The 24,357-nt window shown below is 39.4% G+C and overlaps 1 protein-coding gene across 1 annotated transcript; it reads left to right on the top strand.

Annotated features, from left to right (window-relative positions):
* Window positions 1–18,057: 18,057 nt before the first annotated feature.
* On the top strand, window positions 18,058–18,510 carry LOC149220553 (uncharacterized). The gene has a single exon (XM_089387137.1). The coding sequence runs from the start codon at window positions 18,058–18,060 to the stop codon at window positions 18,508–18,510; it is 453 nt and encodes a 150-aa protein (XP_089243263.1).
* The last annotated feature ends 5,847 nt before the right edge of the window (window positions 18,511–24,357 follow it).

The following is a 24,357-nucleotide window of genomic DNA, read 5'->3' on the forward strand; positions in this document are numbered from 1 at the left end:
AAGTTCTATGGTATCTTCAAGGATAACGAGTTAGTTTTCATGTGAACTTTAAACAAGAAACATATCATCATGAAACTCATAAAGGAAAACAAGAAGAGAGAAAAATAATAATTTGGGGATGGAGTTCACCCCTCCAAGACTCCATCATTGGGCCTACTAACATAGCTAAACAACTCTATAGATTTAAGTGATAAAGAGTACATAAAATGTGCTGACAAATGTGGCTAGTTTCCCCTTCAAGGAAACATGCTCCTATAAAGAACTCTCACTCTAAAAAAAACATGATAACCTATAGTCATTCATGAAACATTCAACAAGAAAAGGGCTGTCACATCAATACCATATACTCCATCTTAAAATGAGCATAACAAGTACAACAATTCCACATTGAAGTACTAAAAGAGAGATTTCCTCAAGATGAAATAATGAGAAAAGAGAAACATGAGTTGCACCATGATTTCATTTGAAACATGAGCTGCACCATGATTTCATTATTGCTGCAGATAACATATGAAGGCTAGAAAACCCCTACAAGGTCCTCTCCATGCTCAAAAGCCTTCAAAAACAGCTTCAGCCCACTAATTGATCCTAGCACCCATAAACTCAAACCTCTAAAATTTCTATTCATAACTGCTCCAATCAGTGAATAGAGGCTTCCATTGGATTCAACATGTCCAAAAACCCCTATCTAGACTATTCTTGGGCCCAAAAAGACTAAAAACTCTTCAAGTTATGGCTCTCCCAAGTTTCTTCTGCTATTCATCCTCCAAATTGGCTAAACATGCAAAGAGAGTGACATTTTTTTCCCTTTTATCCACTCAGGAGATGACAAGTTCACCCACACGTGGTGAAAAATATCACATAGTTAATTCGCCCAATAACCCTTTAGGCGCAAAAAAAGGTCACGTGGTGTATGTGGCCGAGGGCTAGGTTAACCTCCCGCCCCACCATTCCACACCTATTGCCGACGGTTGCGGTCGTATGTCACCCATAGGGTCAACGGTCGGGGCTAACAACCCGTCCCTACCACTGTATCTCTCTTCCATCTCCTTCGATGGTTATATGACTACCACTGGACTTGGGCCAGGGCCCAATTCTCCACCCCACTCATTTAGCACCCGCCACGGTCACCTACATTGATATGACTTAGGGCTAAGACCTAGAGCCCCACCCCCCTCCGTCAGCTCTTGGATGCTCAAATACTCGGTCTTGTGGCTCGTCACATGACCATAGACCAGGGATAATCCCCGAACCATCCTCATCACACCTCCGCCATAGTCCTATGGGATGCCAACGACCAGGCGCCAGGGCTTAGTCCCGACCCCTCTCCCCCAACGCACATTTGAACAAACTTTAACAATAATTCAGTTGCATAGTATGTTAAGAAATATATGCATGGCATAGCAGTAGACCTTGGCAGTTTTGTGTGGTAGGTCATGGGTTCGATCCCGCCAGACCTGTGAGATGAACCATAATAATTTTAACCAACCTCGAGGTGCCACATGGTGGCCTCTAGTAGGGCCACGTGGCATCCTCTAATTGGCCCTTCAAACTGACATCACCCAATCAGATGCGACCAAGTGGACTAATATCTGAGTGACACATGTTGAGGCCACATTGGTCTTTCTCCTGATCGTATGCCTAGTCATCATGCTGACATCAACAGTACGAACTGCCCAGTCAGCCCACCTACAATTTTTTTTAGTTGTTGAGCAAAACAATCAAAACATCATAACTTTGTCATACGACATCAAATTGAGGCAATTCAAGTGTCATTGGAATCATAATTATGAACACTATGACTTGACTTCAGTTTCAAAATATTTGGGGCACTTTCACTTTTTAGCAAAATTTTGATCTTTGGATCAAACATATTCATTTTATTCTGTTTTAATTTAAAGGAGCTTACTTTTTAGGAAGAGAACCCGATTTTTATTTTTTAGTCTCATACAATGCCTTCAATGTATTTCAGGTTTCAATAGAGGTCTTACAATCACGAATATGAGGAATTATATTATTTTTCACAGACATTCTTAATAGTAACTTTGCTTTAATCTCCAGTTTCTCCCAATATTGAATCAATGTAGTTGTGGTGCTTCCCGCAACACTTGGTTTTGCTTCTTCTCCTTTTGTGATTTTCTAAACATCATATCCCTCCATCAGGGTCTACAACTTGAATTTCCAATCAAGATAATTGGATCCATCCAATTTATTGGCCTCATTGAGGTAGGTCTCTGCAAGAGGATTAGTCATCTTTCATTAGGGGGAATTTTATCCTAAAAGCAACCTCCTCAAGAAAAATAATAAAATAATAGGAAAATAATAAAATAATAGTTAATAATTTTAGAGGGAAAAGAAGAAAACTACTTTTTTTCATTGTATTTTTGTCTTATCTCCTTATGGGTTTACTCAAATTTCAAGAAGACTCACATTCATAAAAATTGAAGATACATTAAAATAATGTGTACAAAAAAAAATGAAGCTCAAACAATCTTTAAATTCGACACAAATGGATTTGTGCAATCTCACCATAGACACAATGTGTAGGAGAAAAAATTCTCTAATCGGGATATGCACACTTTTCCTTAATAGAGGATGCACAAATATGCTTACTTTTCCTTAATAGAAGCTACACAATCTTCTCACTTTTCCTTAATAGAGGTTTCGTCGATCTGCTCACTTTTCCTTAATATAAGCTGCGTAGATCTGCTCACTTTTCCTTAATAGAGGTTGCTTAGACTTCCAAATTTGTGCACTGTACAGTTGACCGAGGGTGCACAGGTCTGCTCTCAACTCTTCTTCACCTGACACAACCCCAACTCGGCTCTTATATGAACCCTTCAAAGAATGCACATAACCCAACGTGCCAAACTGATCTGCTTTGCCTTCAACACTGGCTCTCCTTTAACACTGACCTACGCACTCTCGCTCACTAGTGGCCAGGCTTTTCTAATTTTCACAAATAGATTCTCCAAGGATGAATCACAACCTCACCAACCCCTATCACAAACCCAAGACAAGCCTTGTGCTATGATACCAAATTTTAAAATATGGAAGATGAAACTTTGGGAATGAACCATACAACTCACAAGTGAGATGAGTTGCACCTGGAGGCTTTCAAGCAACGCTGCTATACATTCATTAATTAATCAAAAAATATTACACATATTTATGTGATTACATTTTCGTTAGGGATATCAAACAAACTCCTAGAAAATAGGATCTAACACCTAAATAAAAACACAATCTAAACCACTAAAACCGCTTTCTCCATTATTTCCAAGTGGCATGTTGTTTTGGGGCAGTGCAGGGCACTCCATGCAGCTACGTTATCCCTTCTTTGACCCCATTTTGTCATCATTAACAACTCACCAATCTAGCTAAGGCTATCCATACTTCCTCTTCATTGGTGGAATCTTACCTTTCTATCTGCAATTGGTAATGCATTAGGAAAATTTCTCTGTAGAGGGGTTGATACAAAATTTTATTTAAAGATCACATATGCACACATATGTGTGGAAATGGATTTGAGTAGGGGATTCCCTACTAAAATCAAATTAGCAGGTCCTGGATTTTCATGGATGCAAAAACTAGACTACGAAAATATTGTTTTTCATTGTAGAGGTTGTTATGAGACAAGACATGCCATCAAATCTTTCCCCAAAGCTAAGAAAAATGAATGAAATAAATCCATCTGAAAGCCTCAGTGGAGGTAAGGTGCCTCATTTGATCACTACTTTATCCCCAAGGGGATCTCTCCCTTAGCCTCTGGCAAAGAGGACATGCCGCAAAAGGAAAACCAAAGAAAAATAAGTACATATGTGGAAGATTATGCCTTTTCAATCAAGGATAACACATCATGTGCTTCATCAAGCACCTTCTCAGTGAATTGTTCCCCTCAATAAGAAATGTGCGCAAAAGGGTCATCCAATTACAAAGACAAAGAATGAAATTCCCAAGGCATTTCTTGTCCCATCTAAAATGTTTGTAAAGACGACCAAATCCGAAGTTGCTCCAATGGAGCTTAGACATCAAATAGTTATTTTGTTCATTCAAAAGTTGATCCAGATTCAAATAGGAATGAAACAAATTACAGAGATAACCATAAATACAGAGATGCAACATAAATAATACTTCATTTCATTAATGTAAAATACTTAAATATGCTTACAAACAGAAATGGAAATAAACTAGCTCAAGCGATGGTAGCTTATCTCTCAGGAGAGATGTGGCAGCTCCATGCCTCTAAACTATTTTACAATGAGGCTCAAAGGCCTATTTATTGTTGAGAAACAATGGAAAACCATAAACATCCAAAAACCTAACCCTAGGAGATGAAGCGCCAAACTATGGGCCTCGTTTTGGGTAAATTGGTACATCAACTTCCCGGGGTCATAACTTTGGCATATGATCTCCGTTTGATGTGAAAAATACCTCGTTAGAAAGATCTATTAGAGGACTACAACTTTGTGATGAGAAACATCCATCCATAGACCCATTTTTCTCCCAATTATTCCAAAAAATGTCATTTAGGGCCTCAAAACGACTCTGAAAGTTTAGGACCGAAAAACTGCGAAAAATAGTAAACTGTGCTCTAATTAAGGAAATTGAAAATATTGAAAGAAACAATGGTGGGGGTCCAAGTGGAATTGGCGAGTGGCCACCACTATCCACCTGGATCATTCCTCCCCCCTTAGGAAGAAATGGCCCCCATTGCGTTGAGTTCCTCCATGAGATGAGGAAACTTCTGCTGAACTTGGTCCCTGGTGAACCACTTGCCCTGGTGAAGGCATTGGCCTGCTTTGAAAACTTGATACAGTTGGATCTTCTGTTGGCGAGTGTGCTCGATCTGCATGTCCATGATCCAATCAGTTACAGCTTGTTCCATGCAATTTGGATTTAACTCTGTTGGTGTGAGCTGTTCTGCAATATCGGATGTGTCTAGTAATGGTGGAAAGTATGGTCGAAGGTGGTCCATATTCAACACTGGGTGCAAGCCAAGGAATGGGGGAATGGTGAGCTCAAATGCATTGTCTCCCACAACCTTGGTAATGGTGTAAAGACCATATCGGAGTGGTCTGAGTTTCTGACAGGCTCCGATAAGGCATTCCTTTTGCAAATGCAACTAGAGTTTGTCGCCCACCTAAAACTTGTGTGCCACTCGATGTTGATCATGTTGCTGCTTATACTTGGCATTTGATTTCTCCAGAATGTTGTGGACCTACTCGCAAATATGTTGGATGTGCTCAATGAAGTTGTTTTCATTATCTGTTTCGAACTAGACATGAATTGAATCTACCTGAGTAGTTGCAAATGGCATGGCCACATCAATGGGACATAGTGGCTGGAACCCCAAGCCCACTTGAAAAAGGTTGTGGCCAGTCGATCTGTGGAGAGCCAGGTTATATTTGTGTTGAACATAGGGGAGGATCTCATTCCATGTGCGTGGATGCTTTGAGTTGTACATGCGCAAAATGTGTACGGTCATCCTGTTGACAACCTTTGTCTGGCCATCAGTTTGGGGATGGAAGGCTATGGACTTAGTGAGCTTGGTGTCCAGCATCCACCAAATACTAGATCAAAATGCACTAAGGAACTTGCTATCCCGATCCAAGATGATAGATTGTGGGATCCCAAAGTGTACCCACACTCGTTCAAATAAGAGTTTAGCAGTGACTTCTACTGTGATATTCTTCTTGCAGGCCACCATAATGGCCATCTTCAAGAATTTGTCGACGACCATAAAAACACAGTCGTTGCCATGCTTAGTACAAGGAAGGCCCGACACGTAATCCATGGATATGGATTCCCAAGGTCGACTAGGGGTAGGCAGCGGAGTATAGAGGCCTTTCTTCTTGATGGTTGGTTTGACAATGGTGCAGGCAGTGCAGGATCTAATGTACTTCCTGACAACCTATTGAAGATTTAGCCAATAGAAATACTTCTGCAGTACTGCCACCATTTGCTTGACCCCGAAATGCCCAGCAACCCGACTATAGTGCGCTTCACAAACCATCTTGGCAAGCTCGCTTGAAGGAACAGAAAGGTGACCCAAGTGGCATAATAGGGCATCCTGGAGGTGAAAATATGGAACATGATGACCCTCCAAGAGCGTCTAGTATGTGTGGCTGAATTCTGGGTTGCTTTTCTAGAGGAGTGGTCAATCAGAAGTCTCGTGCCCATAATAGTTGAGCACGGTGGTTAATGCCATGATCAGTGGTCGGCTGAGGCAATCTGCAACATTATTGGTGTTTCCCTTCTTATACTTGATATTCAAATGGAACTGTTGTAGGTATGTGGACCACTTGTGATGGCGATCATTCTCAACTTCCCTTGCATCTGTATGAACTGCAGGGGCTGGTGGTCTGTGTAAATGATTGTTTCCTTCCCCAAAATGTAATGCTTCCATTGTCGGCAGACCTGCATAATGGAATACATCTCTTTGTCATAAGTGGGATACTTCCGGACTGTGTTTGAAAGTGTCTCACTATGATATGCCACTAGATGCCCGTTTTGAGTAAGGAATGCCCCAATAGCATAGTTAGAGGCATCTATCTCAACCTCAAATGGTTGTTGCAAATCTGGTAATGAGAGCACTTGTGCCAAGCAGAGATGATGTTTCAACTCTGTGAATGCTTTCTATTGAGATTCAGACCGAAAGAATTTTTCTTTCGCTCCTCCCTTGGTGACTTGACTCAAGGGCCAAGTGATATGAGAGAATCCCAACATGAACCTCCAGTAGAAACTAGCAAGACCCAGAAAGCTACGGAGCTCTGTCAGAGTGGTTGGAGCTAGCCAATCCCGAATGACTTGGATCTTGGCTGGATCCACATGCACCCCCCGTTCATTAATAATGTATCCCAGATACTGAACTTGGGTCATGCAAAAAGTGCATTTCTTCAAATTGGCACATAGCTTATGTTGCCACAATGTTTGGAGAACCTGTCGGATGTGATGGAGGTGCTCTTCCCAACTCTGGCTGAAGATCAAGATGTCATCCAAGTATACCACTACAAATGAGTTGGTGAATGGCTGCAAGATGTCATCCATCAGCATCATGAAGGTTGCAGGAGCATTCGCCAACCTGAAAGGCATAATCAACCATTCGAAAAGGCCCTCCTTGGCTTTGAAGGTAGTCTTCCACACATCGGAGGGTTCGATTGGTACCTGGTGATATCCTGGCTTGAAGTCGATCTTGCTAAAATATTTTTCCCCCTTTAGTTGGTCTAGAAGGTCATGAATTTTTCGAATCGAGTACCTATTATGGACAGTGATCTTGTTTAGTGCCCGATAGTCAATATAGAGTCTCCAAGTCCCATCCTTCTTCTATACCAACATGATCGGGCTCCCACAAGGTGATGAACTTGGTCGGATGTGATGTTTCTGCAACAGTTCATGAATCTGCCTCTTTATTTTGTCGTTCTCCAGAACGGAGCGTTGATAGATTAGTCCATTGGGCAGTGGTGCACCTGGGGTTAGATCGATGGAGTGCTTGACCTGGCAGTGCAGAGGCATCCCTGCGAGGGAGGTGAATATGTCCTCGTACTCCTCCACGACCTTGTTCATCTGTTGTTGTCGTGCAGAGGGGTCCTGTCTGGAGGTTGTGGCCGCTGTCTTCTTCTTTCCTTGAGGGCGTATCATCAGGAAAACAAATTTCCTCGTTTTGGAAAAGAGATTACTGCATTGTTTTGCAATAACCAAAGAGATGGCGATAGGTGGTGCTACCTCTGGTGTCATGTACAACTTATTTCCCAAAGTAACAATAACAACATGAGGCCCGGACTCATACATAGAATGTTTCTTCCACAAGTAGGGTTCACCTAATAATACATCACAAACATCAAGGGGAACCATGTCACACAATACCTCATCTGTGAAGGGCCTGATGTTGTATGTAAGGTGACACTGCTGGCTTGTGCGAAGATCCCTTCCTTGGTGAAGCCACCCGTGGTGTATGGTTGTGGATGTGTTGTGGTTGGTAAGCTCAGCCACTTCACGACCTCTGTTGAAATGAGGTTCTTTTGGCTCCCACTTTCGACAATGAACTATAGCGGGGAACCCTTTACCCACACCTGGGAGTGGAAGAGGCGCTCCTCCTCCTCTAGGTCTTCGAGTTCCTCCTTCTGGATCTTTGTGGTGGCAACAGTGGCGTTGGGCTCCGCATCGATAGTCTGCTTCCCTTTGTCATTCCCCTTATTGGGTTCTGACTTAGAGTCGGAACATGCATCTGATTCTAAATGCTTTAGCTTGGCCACCAGTCACTATTTGGCTCGACACTCACTTGCGTTGAAAGTGGAGCTCTTATGGAACTCACACCACTTTCCCGTGTCCTTCTTCGGCTTTGCGGTGTTGTTCTTTGCTTGCAGCTTTGGTGGGTTGTCTTCGGTCACCCCGCCTTGGCCTTGTCCTTTGTTTAGTGGTTTGGGGGCACCTTTCCCTTGCTTCGGATTTGCAGATCCAAAGTCTCGCTTCTTCTATTTAAACTTTTGCTCGATCTTGACAGTGTATCGGTACATCGTGCCGAGCGAGGAGATGTTCAGGAACTCCATCTCATCCTGGATGTACTTGTGTAAGTAGTTGCAGTATTTGAGTACCAAATGCAGCTCAAAATCCTTGATACCCAACTTTGTGTGAAGGGTATGGAAAATATTGGTAAACTCTGGCATGTCTTGGTCCCTTGCCTACTGCAACGTGGTCCACTTTATGTAGTTATCCTCATATCTTTTGACAAGGTATTATAGCTCCTTGATGGCATTCCAGAATGAATTCCAAGTGGGTGCGGCTGAAAACAGTGATTCTGTACTTTCATCCTTCTGCTCGCAATAGGTGTCCCACTAGTCCTTGACGTGGGGGGTGGCTTTGAGAAGAGAGAAAGTAATATTTTCCCAGCCGAAAAAATCATGGACAGAAAAGTACCCTTCTAGCAGATTTAACCATTTATCTACAGTGTTTGCATCTATCTGACCCTCAAATATGGGAATATCAAAGTTAACTTGTACCTTAAAGGGTGTGGCGCTTCCAGAGTAGCTGTTGGAAGTAGATGTGCCGCCCCTAGGTAGCTGCTTAAGGATCTGGGCAAAGTTTTCCATCACCGTGTTCCTTTGTCGCTCGAGGGCCTCTTCGAGCAAGATTTTGATAGGATCTCCTGCCCCCTCGTCTTTCTTTTCATATGCCATGGGAGGACGTTGGGATTTGCGAGGCTGGTCTTGCAAAGGTTCGACCAATTCAAACCCTAACTCCTTATATCCCGACCTCGTTGGGGACATGCAAAGAAAAACAGAGAAAGAGCAGATCGCTATGATACCACTGATCCGGATTTAAACAGGAACACAACAAATTACAAAGATAACCATAGATATAGAGATGCACCAGAAATAATACTTCATTTCATTAATGTAAAATACTAAAATATGCTTACAAACAGAAATGGAAATAAACTAGCTCAGGCGATGTAGCTTATCTCTAAGAGATGTGGTGGCTACATGCTTCTAAATAATCTTACAATGAGGCTCGAAGGCCTATTTATTGTTGAGAAACAACGGAAAACCATAAACATTAGAAAACCTAACCCCAGGAGATGAAGCACCAAACTATGGGACCTGTTTTGGGTAAATTGGTACATCAACTTCCCGGGGTCATAACTTTGACATACGATATCCATTTGACGCAAACAATACCTCGTTAGAAAGATCTATTCGAGGATTACAACTTTGAGATGAGAAACATCAATTCATACACCCATGTTGCTCCTATTTTTCCCAAAAAAATTCATTTAGGGCCTCAAAACAACTCTAGAAGTTTAGGACCCGAAAAACTACTAAAAATAGTAAACTGTGCTACAATTAAGGAAACTGAAAAAACTAAAAGAAACAATGGTGGGATCCAAGTGGAATTGATGAGTGGCCACCAATATCCACCTGGATCAAAATTCCTTCAAATTATTTTGGATAAAGATAAAACATCTACAAACCGTTTTGAGCTCGTGCCCCCTGCTGTCAACAAAGGAAAAATGTTATCGTGGGTTGACCATGCAGAGGTTGCTCTCCCCCCTTTAGAAGGCAAGGTTCTCTTTAGCCAAGTTCCTTTAAGCATTGGCGACATGTTCTTTCTGCATGTTTTGCCAATGTTGAGCAACGAGTCCTACATGCATGATGTCAACTACATGCTCGTGAATCCTTTGATTTATTGAGCGGTCATTTTCGCCAATGTACGGGTCCCACAAGAACATGAGATTGCATATACCTTATATATTCTTATGGTCCATTGGGTCGCTCTAAATTGTGTTAAGGGCCTAAAGGTTGAAGGAATCATATGCTTCATAAGGATCTTAACAATCATGTCAATGGTTCCTTGGATAAAAAGACAATGAATCCTAGAAGAGTTATTTTATTATCCTTGAAGAATATAAAACAATTTAACCCTAAAATATGTTGACTTCAGATTAAAACTTTCATGTCATTTTTAGTCTAGTGTTTATATATGTTTGTGTGTGGAGATATGTTTTTCATGATCTGTCACTTTCTAATACCATAATTATTCTATTATGATGATGAAAAAGATCGAGATTTTACCCAACAAACACAACCAAACATTAACAAACTAATATGTTGAATATTTCCATAGATTTGGAAAAATTACTCATCTTTTATTATTACACTTTTGGCACACAATCTATAAAAATCTTAACAAGGTATACAATCACAATTCCTATAGCAGTTCCTACCATATCTTCACCATTAAAGCTTTCAAATATATGCGAACTTTTCCAATGCCTTCGGCTTTGCAAATACCTCATTTGTAGATGTCAATTATTGATATATATTCATATTAGAAACAAGAGAGGTTGCGAAGCAGCAAGTCCCTGTCAATGATGAGTGGAATTGGGTATTAAGGTGGAATTAGGAATCTAGTCCATGTTTGATTTTAGAAGTGTATGTTTTAATTTTTCACTATTATTGTGTACTATACCTGAAATACAATCTATGATTCCATGCAAAACAAGTGATTGACAATTAAGAATTGATAACTATATTTAAGTAAGTAGAATTGATAACTAGATTTAATTGAAAAGAAAATGGTTGACTATTAAGCCTCTTTGTCTTATCATTTCTGTTCACTTAATAAATATTTCAGCAATGAATTTTTAACCATAAAAGTAAAGTATTTGCACATATTCATACCTATAGCGAGAGAATAGGTGTTTGCTTAAAACAATTAAAGCACAACCACATAATACAACCAAATTTGTACATAAACGATATTTATTTATAAAGATATGGTATAAATAATAATATGCAAAATTAAAGAAACAATTTTTTTGATTAATTATTTAATATCATTTTACCATGAGAAAGGTAAAATGATTAAAATAAAATGCTATTTTAACTTCTCCATTTAATTATTTTTATTTTAGTGTTAAAAAGGCAAAAGAAAGCCAAACTTAACTATAGCTACATTGTCCAGTTTATCATAGGAGGTTGGATACAACCCATTGAATAAAATTTAAAAGTTATAAAAACATGGAAGTATTATCCTTTTGAAAGAGATATTTTCAATTTATATAGCTACATTGTCCAGTTTATCATAGGAGGTTGGATACAACCCATTAAATAAAATTTAAAAATTATAAAAACATTGAAGTATTATCCTTTTGAAAGAGATATTTTCAATTTATATTAAAAATATCATGATACAACTAATTAGTGCTACGTTAACATCATTATAGACTTATAATCTGTTTTCCTAACACGTGCTACCTGCACTTGTTCTCCTTGTAAATCTGTGGACATAACCGCAGCCGGGTGCCAAACAGATGGACCCAAAAAAACTGTGACACAAGCTTTTCATACATGTAATTTCTTAAAAAACTGACACAAGATTTTCATACATGTAATTTCTTTCGACCACTGGTTCAATTTTCTGGCTATTTAACTCTGAATCTTCATGTTCTTTCATCATTGCATGACATCTCACAATTCACCAAGGAGTAAACATGAAAATTAATGAAAATTAATGTCACATGGGATAATCTACAAAAGAGGTAATGGCATGGACCGAGTATTTGTGTGATTTTCAAGAATGTAGAGGAGAACAATGTTCATATGTTTCTTAAATGTCTCTACACGGCATAGGTATGGAAAAAATTGGTTCATATTATTGGTTTTCCATATATTCGATTTGATAATATCCAGGCTTGCATGATATGGTGGAGTTCTCATAAATCCTATTGGAGGATTATTCCCCCATCCTATTTTGGATGATTTGGAAATGGAGAAATAGGAAAAATTTTGAAAACTCACAAGACAACTTTATGTTGGTATTTTATCTCATTATCTCTTGTCATGCTATGGGTTTTTCCCATGATGTTGGGCCCAAAAGAGAACCACGCAAGTTACCGAGTCCTCAAATGGAATATCCCACTGATTTTTATTACGGGGAAGCACAAAGAAACAAATGTGGATGCGGATTTTGGATTGGTATTTCCAAGGAACAGGAATTTTGGGTACACTGGAATGCGGGCAGCGGTACGAATACAAGGGCAGAAGCGATGGCTCTATGGGGATTGTTATTGTTTTCTCACTTCCTCAACATCCCCAATATCCACATATTTGTTGATTCAAAGATCATTATTGAGCATGTTCAGGGAGGGGATAGGATTGAACAACAAACACTTCATGGATGGCTCTCAAAAATTGACAGTATATGACATCATTCAGGAATTCCTCGATTATGCACATCAGAAGGGATTACAACCAACAAGCTGATCAGTTGTCAAAGGAGGGTCTACTGGAGCAACTAGATGGTATGCACATTAAAGACAAGCTGGGATACACTACATTGGACGCAAGGGTGTTTCTGTTTCCTGGGTGACTATTATTGTTTTTTTTGTCTTCTTTGGTATAATCTATGCTTATCTTTTATATATGATTAAACATTTGCCTAGCCTATTTCCTATTGATGTGTTTTTGAAGATTATTTCATGGAGTATGTGGATCATATGTATTTATCCAAATGTGGATCTGGATGTAGCTTCTTAAATTGTTCACATGTTTATATGTTCCCTACTTATATGTGGCTAAAATTTCTGGGCCATCTCATGTGGAAACATTAGATTAAAATGACTGGATGGGTTGTGAGAATCTCGCTCAGGATTGATACATGTTGTATCTATAATGGTCTTTGGAATATCATTATATGTAATATGCTCCAATAAAGGAAATATATATCACCTTTTTCTTGCTAAAAAAGAAAAAAGAAAATTAATGCCACAACTCTGTGGAGAATTTCATGACGCTCTTTTTACATAAGATCATGTGAGGCGTGGACATTTTCTTACTCTAAAATTCGTCCAAGCTAGTGATATACACTAAATGGCGTTAGTGTATATCACTAAAAATCTCGCGAGATAGACAATGGGACGCTGGTTTGTACATAATAAATCGTTTTAGCTCTCGCACATAAAGCACAGGACAAGAGGGTAGCCTGGATTCTCATTGAGAAGGATTATCATGGTGGCTTTCCAGATCACATTGAACATCATTGGGGTGACACCTTCCTCTAGCAAAGGCTGGAACATTGGAGTGTACCCTTCAAATTCTCTTTCTGTCACTGAACTGGTCATATGCGTGAACAATGCCCTTTTCGACTTGGTGGACGCTTTCATGGTAGAAGATGCTACAATGGTGCCACGGTGTCACACTCTGACACGGGTCGACAGAGCCTCAATGGAAAACGGGCTATGCCACATAATCATCAACTACATCATCCAGGTATGCTTTCACACAAAAATTCCCATCTCCCACATGCTTTTGGTTCAATATTTTTATCACCCATTACTATCCCATCATCCCCAAATGTCTCTCCCAAATCGGACTTTCCTTTTTCTGATAGTCCACCAGCCTTCATATGTCATCCGCCACCTGAGCCTACCACTAGTCAGGACATTCCAACTCCTTTTACAGCTCCGCATCCATATCCGGACATTCCGTCCACCTCGCATGTAGCATACGTTGCCCCTCTGGCACCACCTCGCCGTCAGTCAAACGATAAAGGTCCATGTCTCAACATTACTCCACCAAATTCACCAACAGCTTTGCCTACAAATTCTGTCGAGAGTGACCTGGACTTCCTCTTACAAAGGAAGACTCTTGATCTCCGTACCCTCACTATCCACAAGCCTGGGGGTCAATCATCTCCCCACATCAACCCTACCTCAGCGGGCAACATTACTGTGCGAAGAAAACAAAACCGTGGCAGTCGTCATTTTCAGGGACGCTCCAATAAAAATCCATTTTCCTCCCCAATGGACCAATTTTTGGTTGACATCCCCATTGCTGACATCTCCCCCTCACGGGCCCTTAGAGCACGACAGCCCGAGAAAGATCTCCCATGATGTGCATTATCTCCCTTAATATCTGGGGTCTGGGGACTGCCCCAAAATACTTAGCCCTCAAACACCTTTTTTTGTCTTTACAGCCCTTCATTATTCTTATTCAAGAAACTATGCATAATGTTCCCTGCATTGTCCAATACTTTCAGAAAATGTTTCCGAACTGGTATATATCTACTACCATTGTTGTGGGTCTCGCAGGTGGTCTAGTGGCCTTATCGGATCCCAGCTGGATCAATATAAAGGCCTATGAATGTTTCGCTAGTATTCTACTGGAAGGCAGCATTCATGGCTTGCCTGGCCATGTTCATATCCTAAACATATACACCCCGTACAGAGATAGAGGGAATTTTTGGGACCGTTTCTTATCTTCTAGCTTGATGGACCTGGACTCGCTCATCATTGCGAGGGATCTAAACTGCACTATTTGTCTGGATGAAGTTTGGGAATGTTCCAGGAAAGTGGATCCTTTGGCTGGGAAAATACAGGATGCTATTCTCATGAACAAGTTTATGGACATTTTCCCCACCAAAATTTCCCCTACTTGGGACAATGGTCGCACTAGCTCGGCATACGTCGCAAAGAGACTGGATCGATTTCTGATCCATGAACAATTGTTGGACCGTCTGGGGGATGTCCGGGTAAACATCATCAGTAACTTCATATCAGATCATAGACCCATCACTCTTAAATGGAGGAAAATGGAACTATGCACGGGCATCCCCTTCAAATTCAATAGAACAGTCTTGGGGGACCCTGATTTTAATAAACTGGTGCTGGAAACTTGGGGCAAACTTTTCTCTGTTGGGACCTCTCCCATGGTCAACATTCTGGAGAAACTTGACTCCCTCTGGGGAACCGTCAAACACTGGCAGAAAAAGAAAATCAGGGACAACAGAAAGGAGCTTGTTGATATACAAAATAATCTGGACTCTTTCCATTCCTCCATGTCTACTCATTATCTTCCTGCTCACATCCGCTCAAATATTCAATCACTGGAACTCAGGAAGAAGCAGATCCTTACTATGGAAGAATCCACATGGTGATTAAAGAGCAGGGCGCTATGGTTGAAGGAAGGTGACCGCAATACAAAATTCTTTCACAGATATGCTAACCATCGTCGTAATATAAATACCATATGGGAGATTATGGACTCTGATGGACACTTACACCAGACTCAAGAGGGGATCAGTGATGCTGCTGTACAATTTTTCCAAATGGCTTATGGCAACAATGAAAATATTTCTGTTGAAGACATGGTTTGGGGTACTGATCCATACCCAATCATGTATGATTCTGAGAAAAATGATGATTTTTTTATGGAAGTCTCTGAAGAAGAAATTTTGGGCGTTCTTAAGTCGTTTAAGAGTGATAAAAGTCTTGGTCCTGATGGATGGACAATCGAACTTTTCACACATTTTTTTGAAACTCTCAAAGTTGACCTTCTGGGCATGATTGAGGAATCCAGGACCACGGGCTTCATCCATCATAAGATAACTTCCACATATATCGCCCTCATTCCTAAAAACAACTCTGCAAAGGGTTTCACTGACTTCAAGCCTATTTCTCTGTGCAACGTCATTTATAAAATCATATCGAAGACTATTGTTGGGTGTATGCATAGAACTCTCTCATGCTTCATCACCCCAGAACAACATGGTTTTCTTCCGGGCAAACTCATCCATGATGTTGTGGCAAATGCACAGGAAAGTATGCACTCGATTCACACCAAACATCTTGAAGTTGCTATACTATAGATTGATCTTCAAAAAGCATATGACTGTCTGGACTGGGGTTTTCTCTGACTCATCCTTATCAAGATTGGTTTACAACCCAGATGTGTTAATTGGATCATGGCCTGTGTGGATAATGTAAACTATGCTGTCATTATCAATGGGTACCCTACAAGGTTCTTCTGGGTTGGTAGGGGTCTCTGACAAGGATGTTCACTATCCCCTCTATTATTCATTCTGGTCATGGACTGTCTAAGTTTGCATATTAAAAAAGTGGTCCTGGAGGATCAATTTCAACCACTGAAGTTGGGAAATAACATCAACATTTCACATAACCTTTTTGTTGATGACATTCTTATAATGGGTATGCTCTGCCATTTTTCTTGGTTATATCTTTTTCACATTTTCAGTAGATTTGCAAATGCTTCTGGGCTGCACATGAATATTAATAAATCTATTTTATATTATGGACAATCTGACTTGGAGACTGTTGCATATATCAAATATTTATTTGGTATTGAGGCAAGGCCTATACAAAATGGTTTGAAATATCTTGGTTATCGTCTCAAACCCACTTGCTACAAAACCGCTGATTGGAAATGGCTTGCTGATAGGTTCTACAAAAGGATCTCTGGGTGGGAGTTTAGATGCCTGTCTTTAGGGGGACAGGTTATCCTCACACAAGTTGTTCTGTCACAATTGGGGGTCTATTGGGCTCATCTCTTCCATATCCTTGCCTCCATCATTAACAATCTAAACCGTCTCATGGAAAACTTCATCTGGGGGGGAAGCCACAATGGGAAAAAATATCACTTGACCAAATTATCAAACATCACTCTCCCAAAGGGTATGGGTGGTTGGGGAATCATGGACCTTCGTCGTTTCGGTGGGGCATTGCTCATAAAATCCCTCTGGAGGGGTTTATTTGGAGCTGGCACATGGAGCAAGATCATCCAACACAAGTATCTAAAGGATAAAGATTTCAGCGTTTGGTATAGAAATGGCACCATTGGTATCAAACAAGGATCGACCATCTGGCTAAGTTTCCTGAAAGTCGAAAAGTTTTTTATCCACCAACTCGCATGGAAATTTCAGTCAGGAAATCACATTCTTATTAGCATTGACCCAATCTTGGGTGTTGGACCAGGTTTCTCCATCCCTGAGAGTATTATCCAACACCTGAATGGGCGAGGCAATTTTTTCTAGGGCCAAGTTATAAATGGGTGGCATGGTTCGCTCCCTATATGGAAAAAAGCCCAGGATTTGGGGTTCACTGGCCAAAAGGAACGAGAATGGATTCATACTATTTCAATAATGAAGCATCTTGACATTTGCCGCACAGGAACACAGGACAAAATTGTATGGTCAGGTAGAATGGCAACTGATAACATTATAGTTGTGGACACATATTATACTCTATCAAATATGGTTGCCAGATAGGGGGATCATCAAACTCTATACACCTTCTGGAAAACTAAAGCTCCTATAAAAGTTATACTTTTCACATGGCTTGTATATCATAACAGAAATCTAGTATGGGAGAATCTGCAGAAAATAAATTGGCATGGCCCTGGAATATGCACCATATGCAAAAATGATACTGAAGATAATGATCACATCTTTCTGCACTGCCAATTTACTACTCAGGTATGGAAAAAGATAGCTTCCCTCTTTGGTTTCCCATACATTCAGCACACCTACATCAGGGACTCATTAAAATGGTGGAGTACTCAAAAAATTGCCTGGAGAGCCATTCCTCTTTTTCTCTTCTGGGCAATCTGGAATTGGAGGAACAGAAGTATATTCCAGAACTCTAGGGAAGATTTCTCTTTGGTCATTGAAAGAATCTCCACCAATCTTTCAATTTTCTCTGTACAGCCATCATGCACTAATATCAGTCCACAAATGCATAATAATGTACAATTCATATACCCTATGGGGTTTTTTGACGGGGCTGCCCAATGGAACACCTGTGCATGTGGATTTTGGATTGCTATGACCGTTGATTTGTCATACAGGGTCTACTGGAATAGTGGTAGTGGTACCAATACCAAAGCTGAAGCATTAGCACTCTGGGGGCTCCTATGGTTCAACAGCTTCCTTGGGAACCCCATTTTGCACATATATGGAGACTTGAAGATTATAATTGATCAAGTCATGGGGAGGGCATCCATCAACAACCCCATGCTTCAGGGATGGCTAGAAAGGATCGAATTTCTATGGCAATTACATGGCTACTCCACAATCCAGCATATTGGAAGGAACCTGAACAAGGAAGCAGACAGATTATCAAAGAAAGGTTTACTGGGATCGATTGGCAAATGGTACCTGGAGATCACTTGGGAGCAGAACATTTTTGATATGGGGGACTTTCCATATCCGGGTTAAAGGACTTTCTTCCTGTTCACCCTCTTTTTTGTAATTTTGTTATATATGTCTATAATCTTTTCACTGTTGCACATTGAGAGAATGTGGCATACAGTCATGACTGTATATGTTTAGATGATATAGCTTCTTTAGAGATATAAGATATGTTGAAAATTTCTCTTAAATTGTATTAATCTTTTCTATCCTGGGCTTTGGATGATGATCAGAACATCATATCCTCTTTATCAAGCGATCTGGGATAATCATTATCAATCTATAAATGGTTGATTTTACGTACTATCAGATAGTTTTACCTATAATATATCATCATGCTTTTTTCTTACTGAGAAAAAAAACGTTTGTAATAAAATGTTATTGTGTTTAGTGGGCAGTGTTTAAAAAACAATGAACTTTAGCTCTCGCAAATAAGGTTTGGTTTTCGTGTGTAATAAAATGTTATTATGTTCAATGGGTAGTGTTTATGAAACAGTGAACTCTCAAATATGGTTAAATGATTCAACATAAGTATAATTTTTTAATAAGGTTGATTTTCGCAATTTGATTAAAACATCGAATTAATAAATTATTTGTTTTTGCCAACCACAATCATAATATCAAAATATTTTATAAAGACATTGTTACATTTATATTACAATCAAAATATACGAATGATAAAGGTATACACATCATGAAATTAGCGGCATGTGGCAAGAAAAAGGTTGTTCTAGAATCTAACGACCAACGTCAGCATGACACACTCATCCTTCACGTTGCCTTTGAAACTAATGACGAGCTTTGGCATGACGTTCCTCCTTTATAAGCTTACACAGACTAGCCTTGCCATCAGACGCTAGTCCTTCATAGATAAGGAGCCTGTCCTTAAAGACTTCAAACACACGCCACTAAACGACTAACTATCAACCCACCTGGCATTAGAAGATTTGGAAGCGAACAACTAGCCTTCGAATGAGACCCTGGTCCTCTGTCGCACAAGCTCAAGCTGAAGCTGCAAAATTTAATGGAGAAATGTATTTAATCGGTTCAGAAAGCTTAAAGTTGTTGCTGCTTCAGTTAAGGAAAGTGAACGCTGCTCTGTAAGAGAGAGAGAGTGAATTAATCTGCCCGATTCATTTCACAGAGCAAAGAGAGGAAGTAATATCAAGATAAGCATGGGAGTGGAGGCCGCAAACATGAATAAATAATTGAATTTGGCCCTGGGTAATAACGATTGCCACATCCAATTTCTGGATTCGGCCTACTATACGAAGGGAAATAGCAAGGGAAGAAACTCGTGTTGGAGTGATGTTTTGCCTGGGTATATTTATCAGCGCTTTCACGCCTACATTTTCATAAGACCCAGGCATGGCCACTCTAGGGTTAGTTTTCGTGTTGTTCGTGTGAAAAGAAAGATTCAAACTTGTAATCAGCTAGCATGCGACCATGGTTATGCACGTTTAGACAGTGACAGTCTCAAGGGGTGAGTTTAAGTCGATTGCAGATTCCCGGAATATTTTGGGATCTGACGGACATGGGCGCAGTCAAAAAATTGACCGCGCCCATGTCTGTCGAATCCCCGATCAAAATATGGATAAGGTAGGTATAAGTTAGTGCTTTGCCATATTTGTGTGACGTGATTTCAACTTCCTTTTTTTGCATTTTATTTCTGGTTTTTCTCATCATTTCATTTTTCTGTAAAATCCTCTAAAACTCTTTAGAGATATGGTTTAATGGTTGTGTAAACTCTTAAACTCTTTAGTTGCATCAAATTTATCTTCAAAGAGAAAATTATTGTAGAACAAAGGGAAAAATATGGTTAAAAAAAAAAACAAAAATCAACACTTTCAAGCTTTTAAATTGTCTGGAAAATATTTCTCGTCTTCTGCCCTACTCGGCTAAACCATATAAGGAAAGGTTCCTTCTCCTTCCCTTTTGTACCAAGCAAATTTAGAGTATGAATTACTCAGACTTTCAATTTCTATTGAAAGGTATCCACGTTTCTTATCCTAGATCAACTGTCCCTGTGTTAATTTTGTAGTTAATCGTTTTGTTTTCATTTTTGTTAGTGCTCTTTTGTTTTCGGCATTTGTCGGTTCACGATCTTTCATGTATTTCTCAAGCAAGAACGTGAAATATTAAAACTAATAGCAGACATTTCCGAAATGGACTTGGTGAACTTGAACTCTTTCGTTGAATCATTGTTTTGCTTGGCTTCATCCCAAACTTCAATCTGGGAAAATAATGCTATCTTGAATAACCAAATGTATCAATGGTTATATTTTAAATATTTCTTGGGTTTTTCTTATCAACAATGCATTTCATACAAGGAACGCATTATTAAGAATGGATATTGTGAATGAATGAATTATTTATTAAACACAGAGAGAATAAATAGATACATAGATATAGAGAAAGTAAATGAATTTAAAAGAAAAATAAGAAGATCATGTGATCTGAAATGGATCATAAATCATATATAAAACTGAAGTAGAATTTAATATTTGCCAACAGTAAACTGATTGTTAACTTGATCGCTTAATGTGGAAGACTGAAGGAAAGCAATTGATTTATGACTTAATCAAGAACTTAAGAAGCATCATTAAACATGAAATCGCAGCAAAGAACAAAGATATAAGACAACAAACATTGTTTATAGAGTTCGTCCCTGATGAACTACGTCTCTGGGTCCGCTTTCAAAATGGGCATCTCTTTTATTAAGGATTAATCCAAGGAAGTATTTACACAGAAAAAACACTAGATTAAACATGCTCACAGGCACCTCTGGTCTCTGTCAACAAAAATCTCTCTCTCCTAGCTTTCCAATGCAGGTCTCGGTTCCCAATTTTGCCTCTGGACAACCAAGAATCATTGAAAACAAAACTACCTCTCTCTCTCAGAATTTGAGTGCAAAGTCTTCAAAATCACTCTAATTATCTCGCATGTCCCTCTTCATGAATACAAGTGATGAATTTATAGTGCTGCAGGTTCAGATTCGAGCTCCTTTGGCTAAACATGGCATGAATTGTTAAGCATTAAGTGTACATAGGTCTCGGTCTTGTCACATAGGGTGATAGTTACATGGTGGTTGTATTACAACTGCACATAAAAACAAATTAAAACCCAAAATTAACCATAAGTTATAAATAGCTCCAACGATTTGTAAACAACGCCGAATTTTTGACTGCTAACATGTCACAGGTCACGATGTAACCATAGGTGGACACCTTGCAAGTTGGATCCAACGGTTTCGGAACTGTATGCTGACTCCTCCATGTGACAACTTTCCAAAACCCGACGGTTGCAGTTAGCAGTTAAACTTCAACTTTGTGTTTATCATAAACTATTGCGACTTATCCGGACTGTTCACATGAAACCTCCACCCGATGATTAAGGAACTCCGCTCGACTGTCAAGACCATGGTTTATCTCGACTATTCACATGCCAATTTTCTGACGGTTCCGCTGTGGTCTAGTCTCCCCGTACAGTGAACTATTTACAGTATTTAACATATGTTTTAACATTACATATTTTGAAGGGTTATGACTTAGGTTTTGTAGTATATCACATGCGCTAGGTTTTAGAACTTAGACACTTACGATTTAAACCTTAGATTTAGTGCTAGGTCTTTACAGTTACACCATGTCATGAATTTACACACACATTTTCACCATCTCACCACTTAGGATTCCAACCCACCATGAAGACAAACTGCACCATGATTAACTCGAGGATTTCCTCTCTGGACAACACTAGCGAAACTGACGAAACTAAAGATGCATTGACTTCCTTATCGAACTGAACTGACATAAGATCCTTCTAGATCAATCCTTTCCACTTGAAAGATTTTAGACCACAAAAGTTAGATTTAAGTAGATATCAGGTGACGGTACATCTCCCTCACTCTTCTGACCTCCATCCACCTCACCTTGCTCAGATTCATGCCCTTGAGTCCCACTCGAAGATATTCAACATCTCCACGCCTTGAAGATCAAACCTTCCTATCCAAGATGGTATCTCCCTGCAACTCATTCATATATTCAGGTGCCAAATCTTCAATAGTAGGAATATGTGTATCTTCCTCTAGATCCATGATCATCAGAGGTTCATACAACTTCAGATTTTCCACATTTATAACTAAATAAATACGCATGTAAGGAAGTAAATCTAACAGAATGCATTATTTCCAATCTTTTCAACAATCTTGAAAGGACCATTCCTAATGGGTTTCAGTTTCTTAACTTCACCTTTCAACCTCTCTTCACTGATATATAGCCATACTTGATTACCGACCTGAAAATGATGATTAATTCGATGCTTGTCATGGCACATTTTGTACTTGGCCTGACTCTTCTCTAACTGATCCTGCACTGCTTCATGCATTTGTTGTATCCATTGAATGAACTTAACTACTTTGTTTGAATCATCGTGTCCATTCACTTTATCTTCTTCATCAAACATGAAATCCATTGGTGACTTTGGTAGATACCCAAAACATGTTTCAAATGGCGATTGATTAGTCGAGGAACGTAAGGCTCGATTGTAAGCATGTTGTGCATAAGGTAAAGTTTCATCCCACAACTTAGGATGTTTGTTGCAGTAACCTCGGAGAATATGTATCATTGTCCTGTTCACCACTTATGTTTCTCTGTTGGTCTGTGGATGAAAAGTTGTGCTCTTCTTCATCTTTGTGTCCATGAGTCCCCACAAAGTGGACCAAAACTCTCCTACAAAGTGAGTGTCTCAATCAGAAATAATGGGAGTAGGTAACCCAAAATGAACCCATACCTATTGAAAGAACATTTGTGCAGTCTGTTCAGCGGTCACTTGCTTTTTGCATGGAACAAGAATGCACATCTTGCTGAATCTATCAACCACAACATACATGTAATCATACCCTCTCCTGGACATAGGAAGTCCTTCAACAAAGTCCGTGGAAATGTTGTACCATGGTCGCAAAGGAACTGAAAGTGGCATATACAAACCGATCTTTCGATTGCTTGGCTTACTGGTCAAACACATCACACATCCTTTAATGTATTTAACAATTGTTTCATACATGTGAGGCCAGTAACAATACCTTTGAATATGCGCCATTATCTTGCTTACGCCAAAATGTCCTGAAATGCGAGAAGAATGTGCTTCCCGAATAACAAGTGTGCTTTCTATCTCTTGTATAGACAACTTACCCAGATGATATAACAACTTGTCATGAACGTGAAAATTGATTTCTTCCACCTGAGTACCATGAGTTAGTGATTCATAAATATCTTTTAAATCAACATATGTACTATATTGTTCTATATAACTTTCATGTTTTAAATAAATATTCTGCAACACTATTGAAGCATTCAAAGATGGTCTAGACAACATATCAACTACTTTTTTGGTTACCCCTTTTTTGTACTTAATTACTAAGTGAAATCGCTGAAGAAATCCCATCCATCTATAATGACAAGATTCTTGCAACTTAGTTCAAGGAAGGTACTGAAGCAGCTGATGATCTGTGTGAATCACTGTTTCCTTACCTGTTAAATATTGTTTTCATTTCTTTACACTTTCAACCAAAGCAAACAGTTCTTTATCATATGTCGGATAATTTATAACTGCCTTAGAAAAATTTCAGAATGAAAACAAATAGGTTTCCCTTTTTGAAGTAAGACTGCACCCATTGCATAACCACTAGCATCTGTTTCAATTTCGAATGGCTGTTGAAGATCAGGTAAAGCTAAGATTGGTGTTGTGACAATTTTCTACTTAAGTGTATCAAAAGATTTTTGTTGTTTTCCTTCCTACTGAAAGAAAAATTTAGAACCTATTAAAGCATGTAACGGTGATGCAATCAAAGAAAACAGAGCAATAAATTTTCTCCAA

This window comes from Pinus tabuliformis, chromosome Q (genome assembly GCF_031772625.1).
Source record: "Pinus tabuliformis cultivar Carrire ecotype Pingquan chromosome Q, CPIR1, whole genome shotgun sequence".
Lineage (NCBI taxonomy): Eukaryota > Viridiplantae > Streptophyta > Pinopsida > Pinales > Pinaceae > Pinus > Pinus tabuliformis.

Coding starts and splice junctions, on each gene's coding strand:
- LOC149220553 (XM_089387137.1), top strand. CDS start 18,058: ATGGGGTTTTTTGACGGGGCTGCCCAATGGAACACCTGTGCATGTGGA.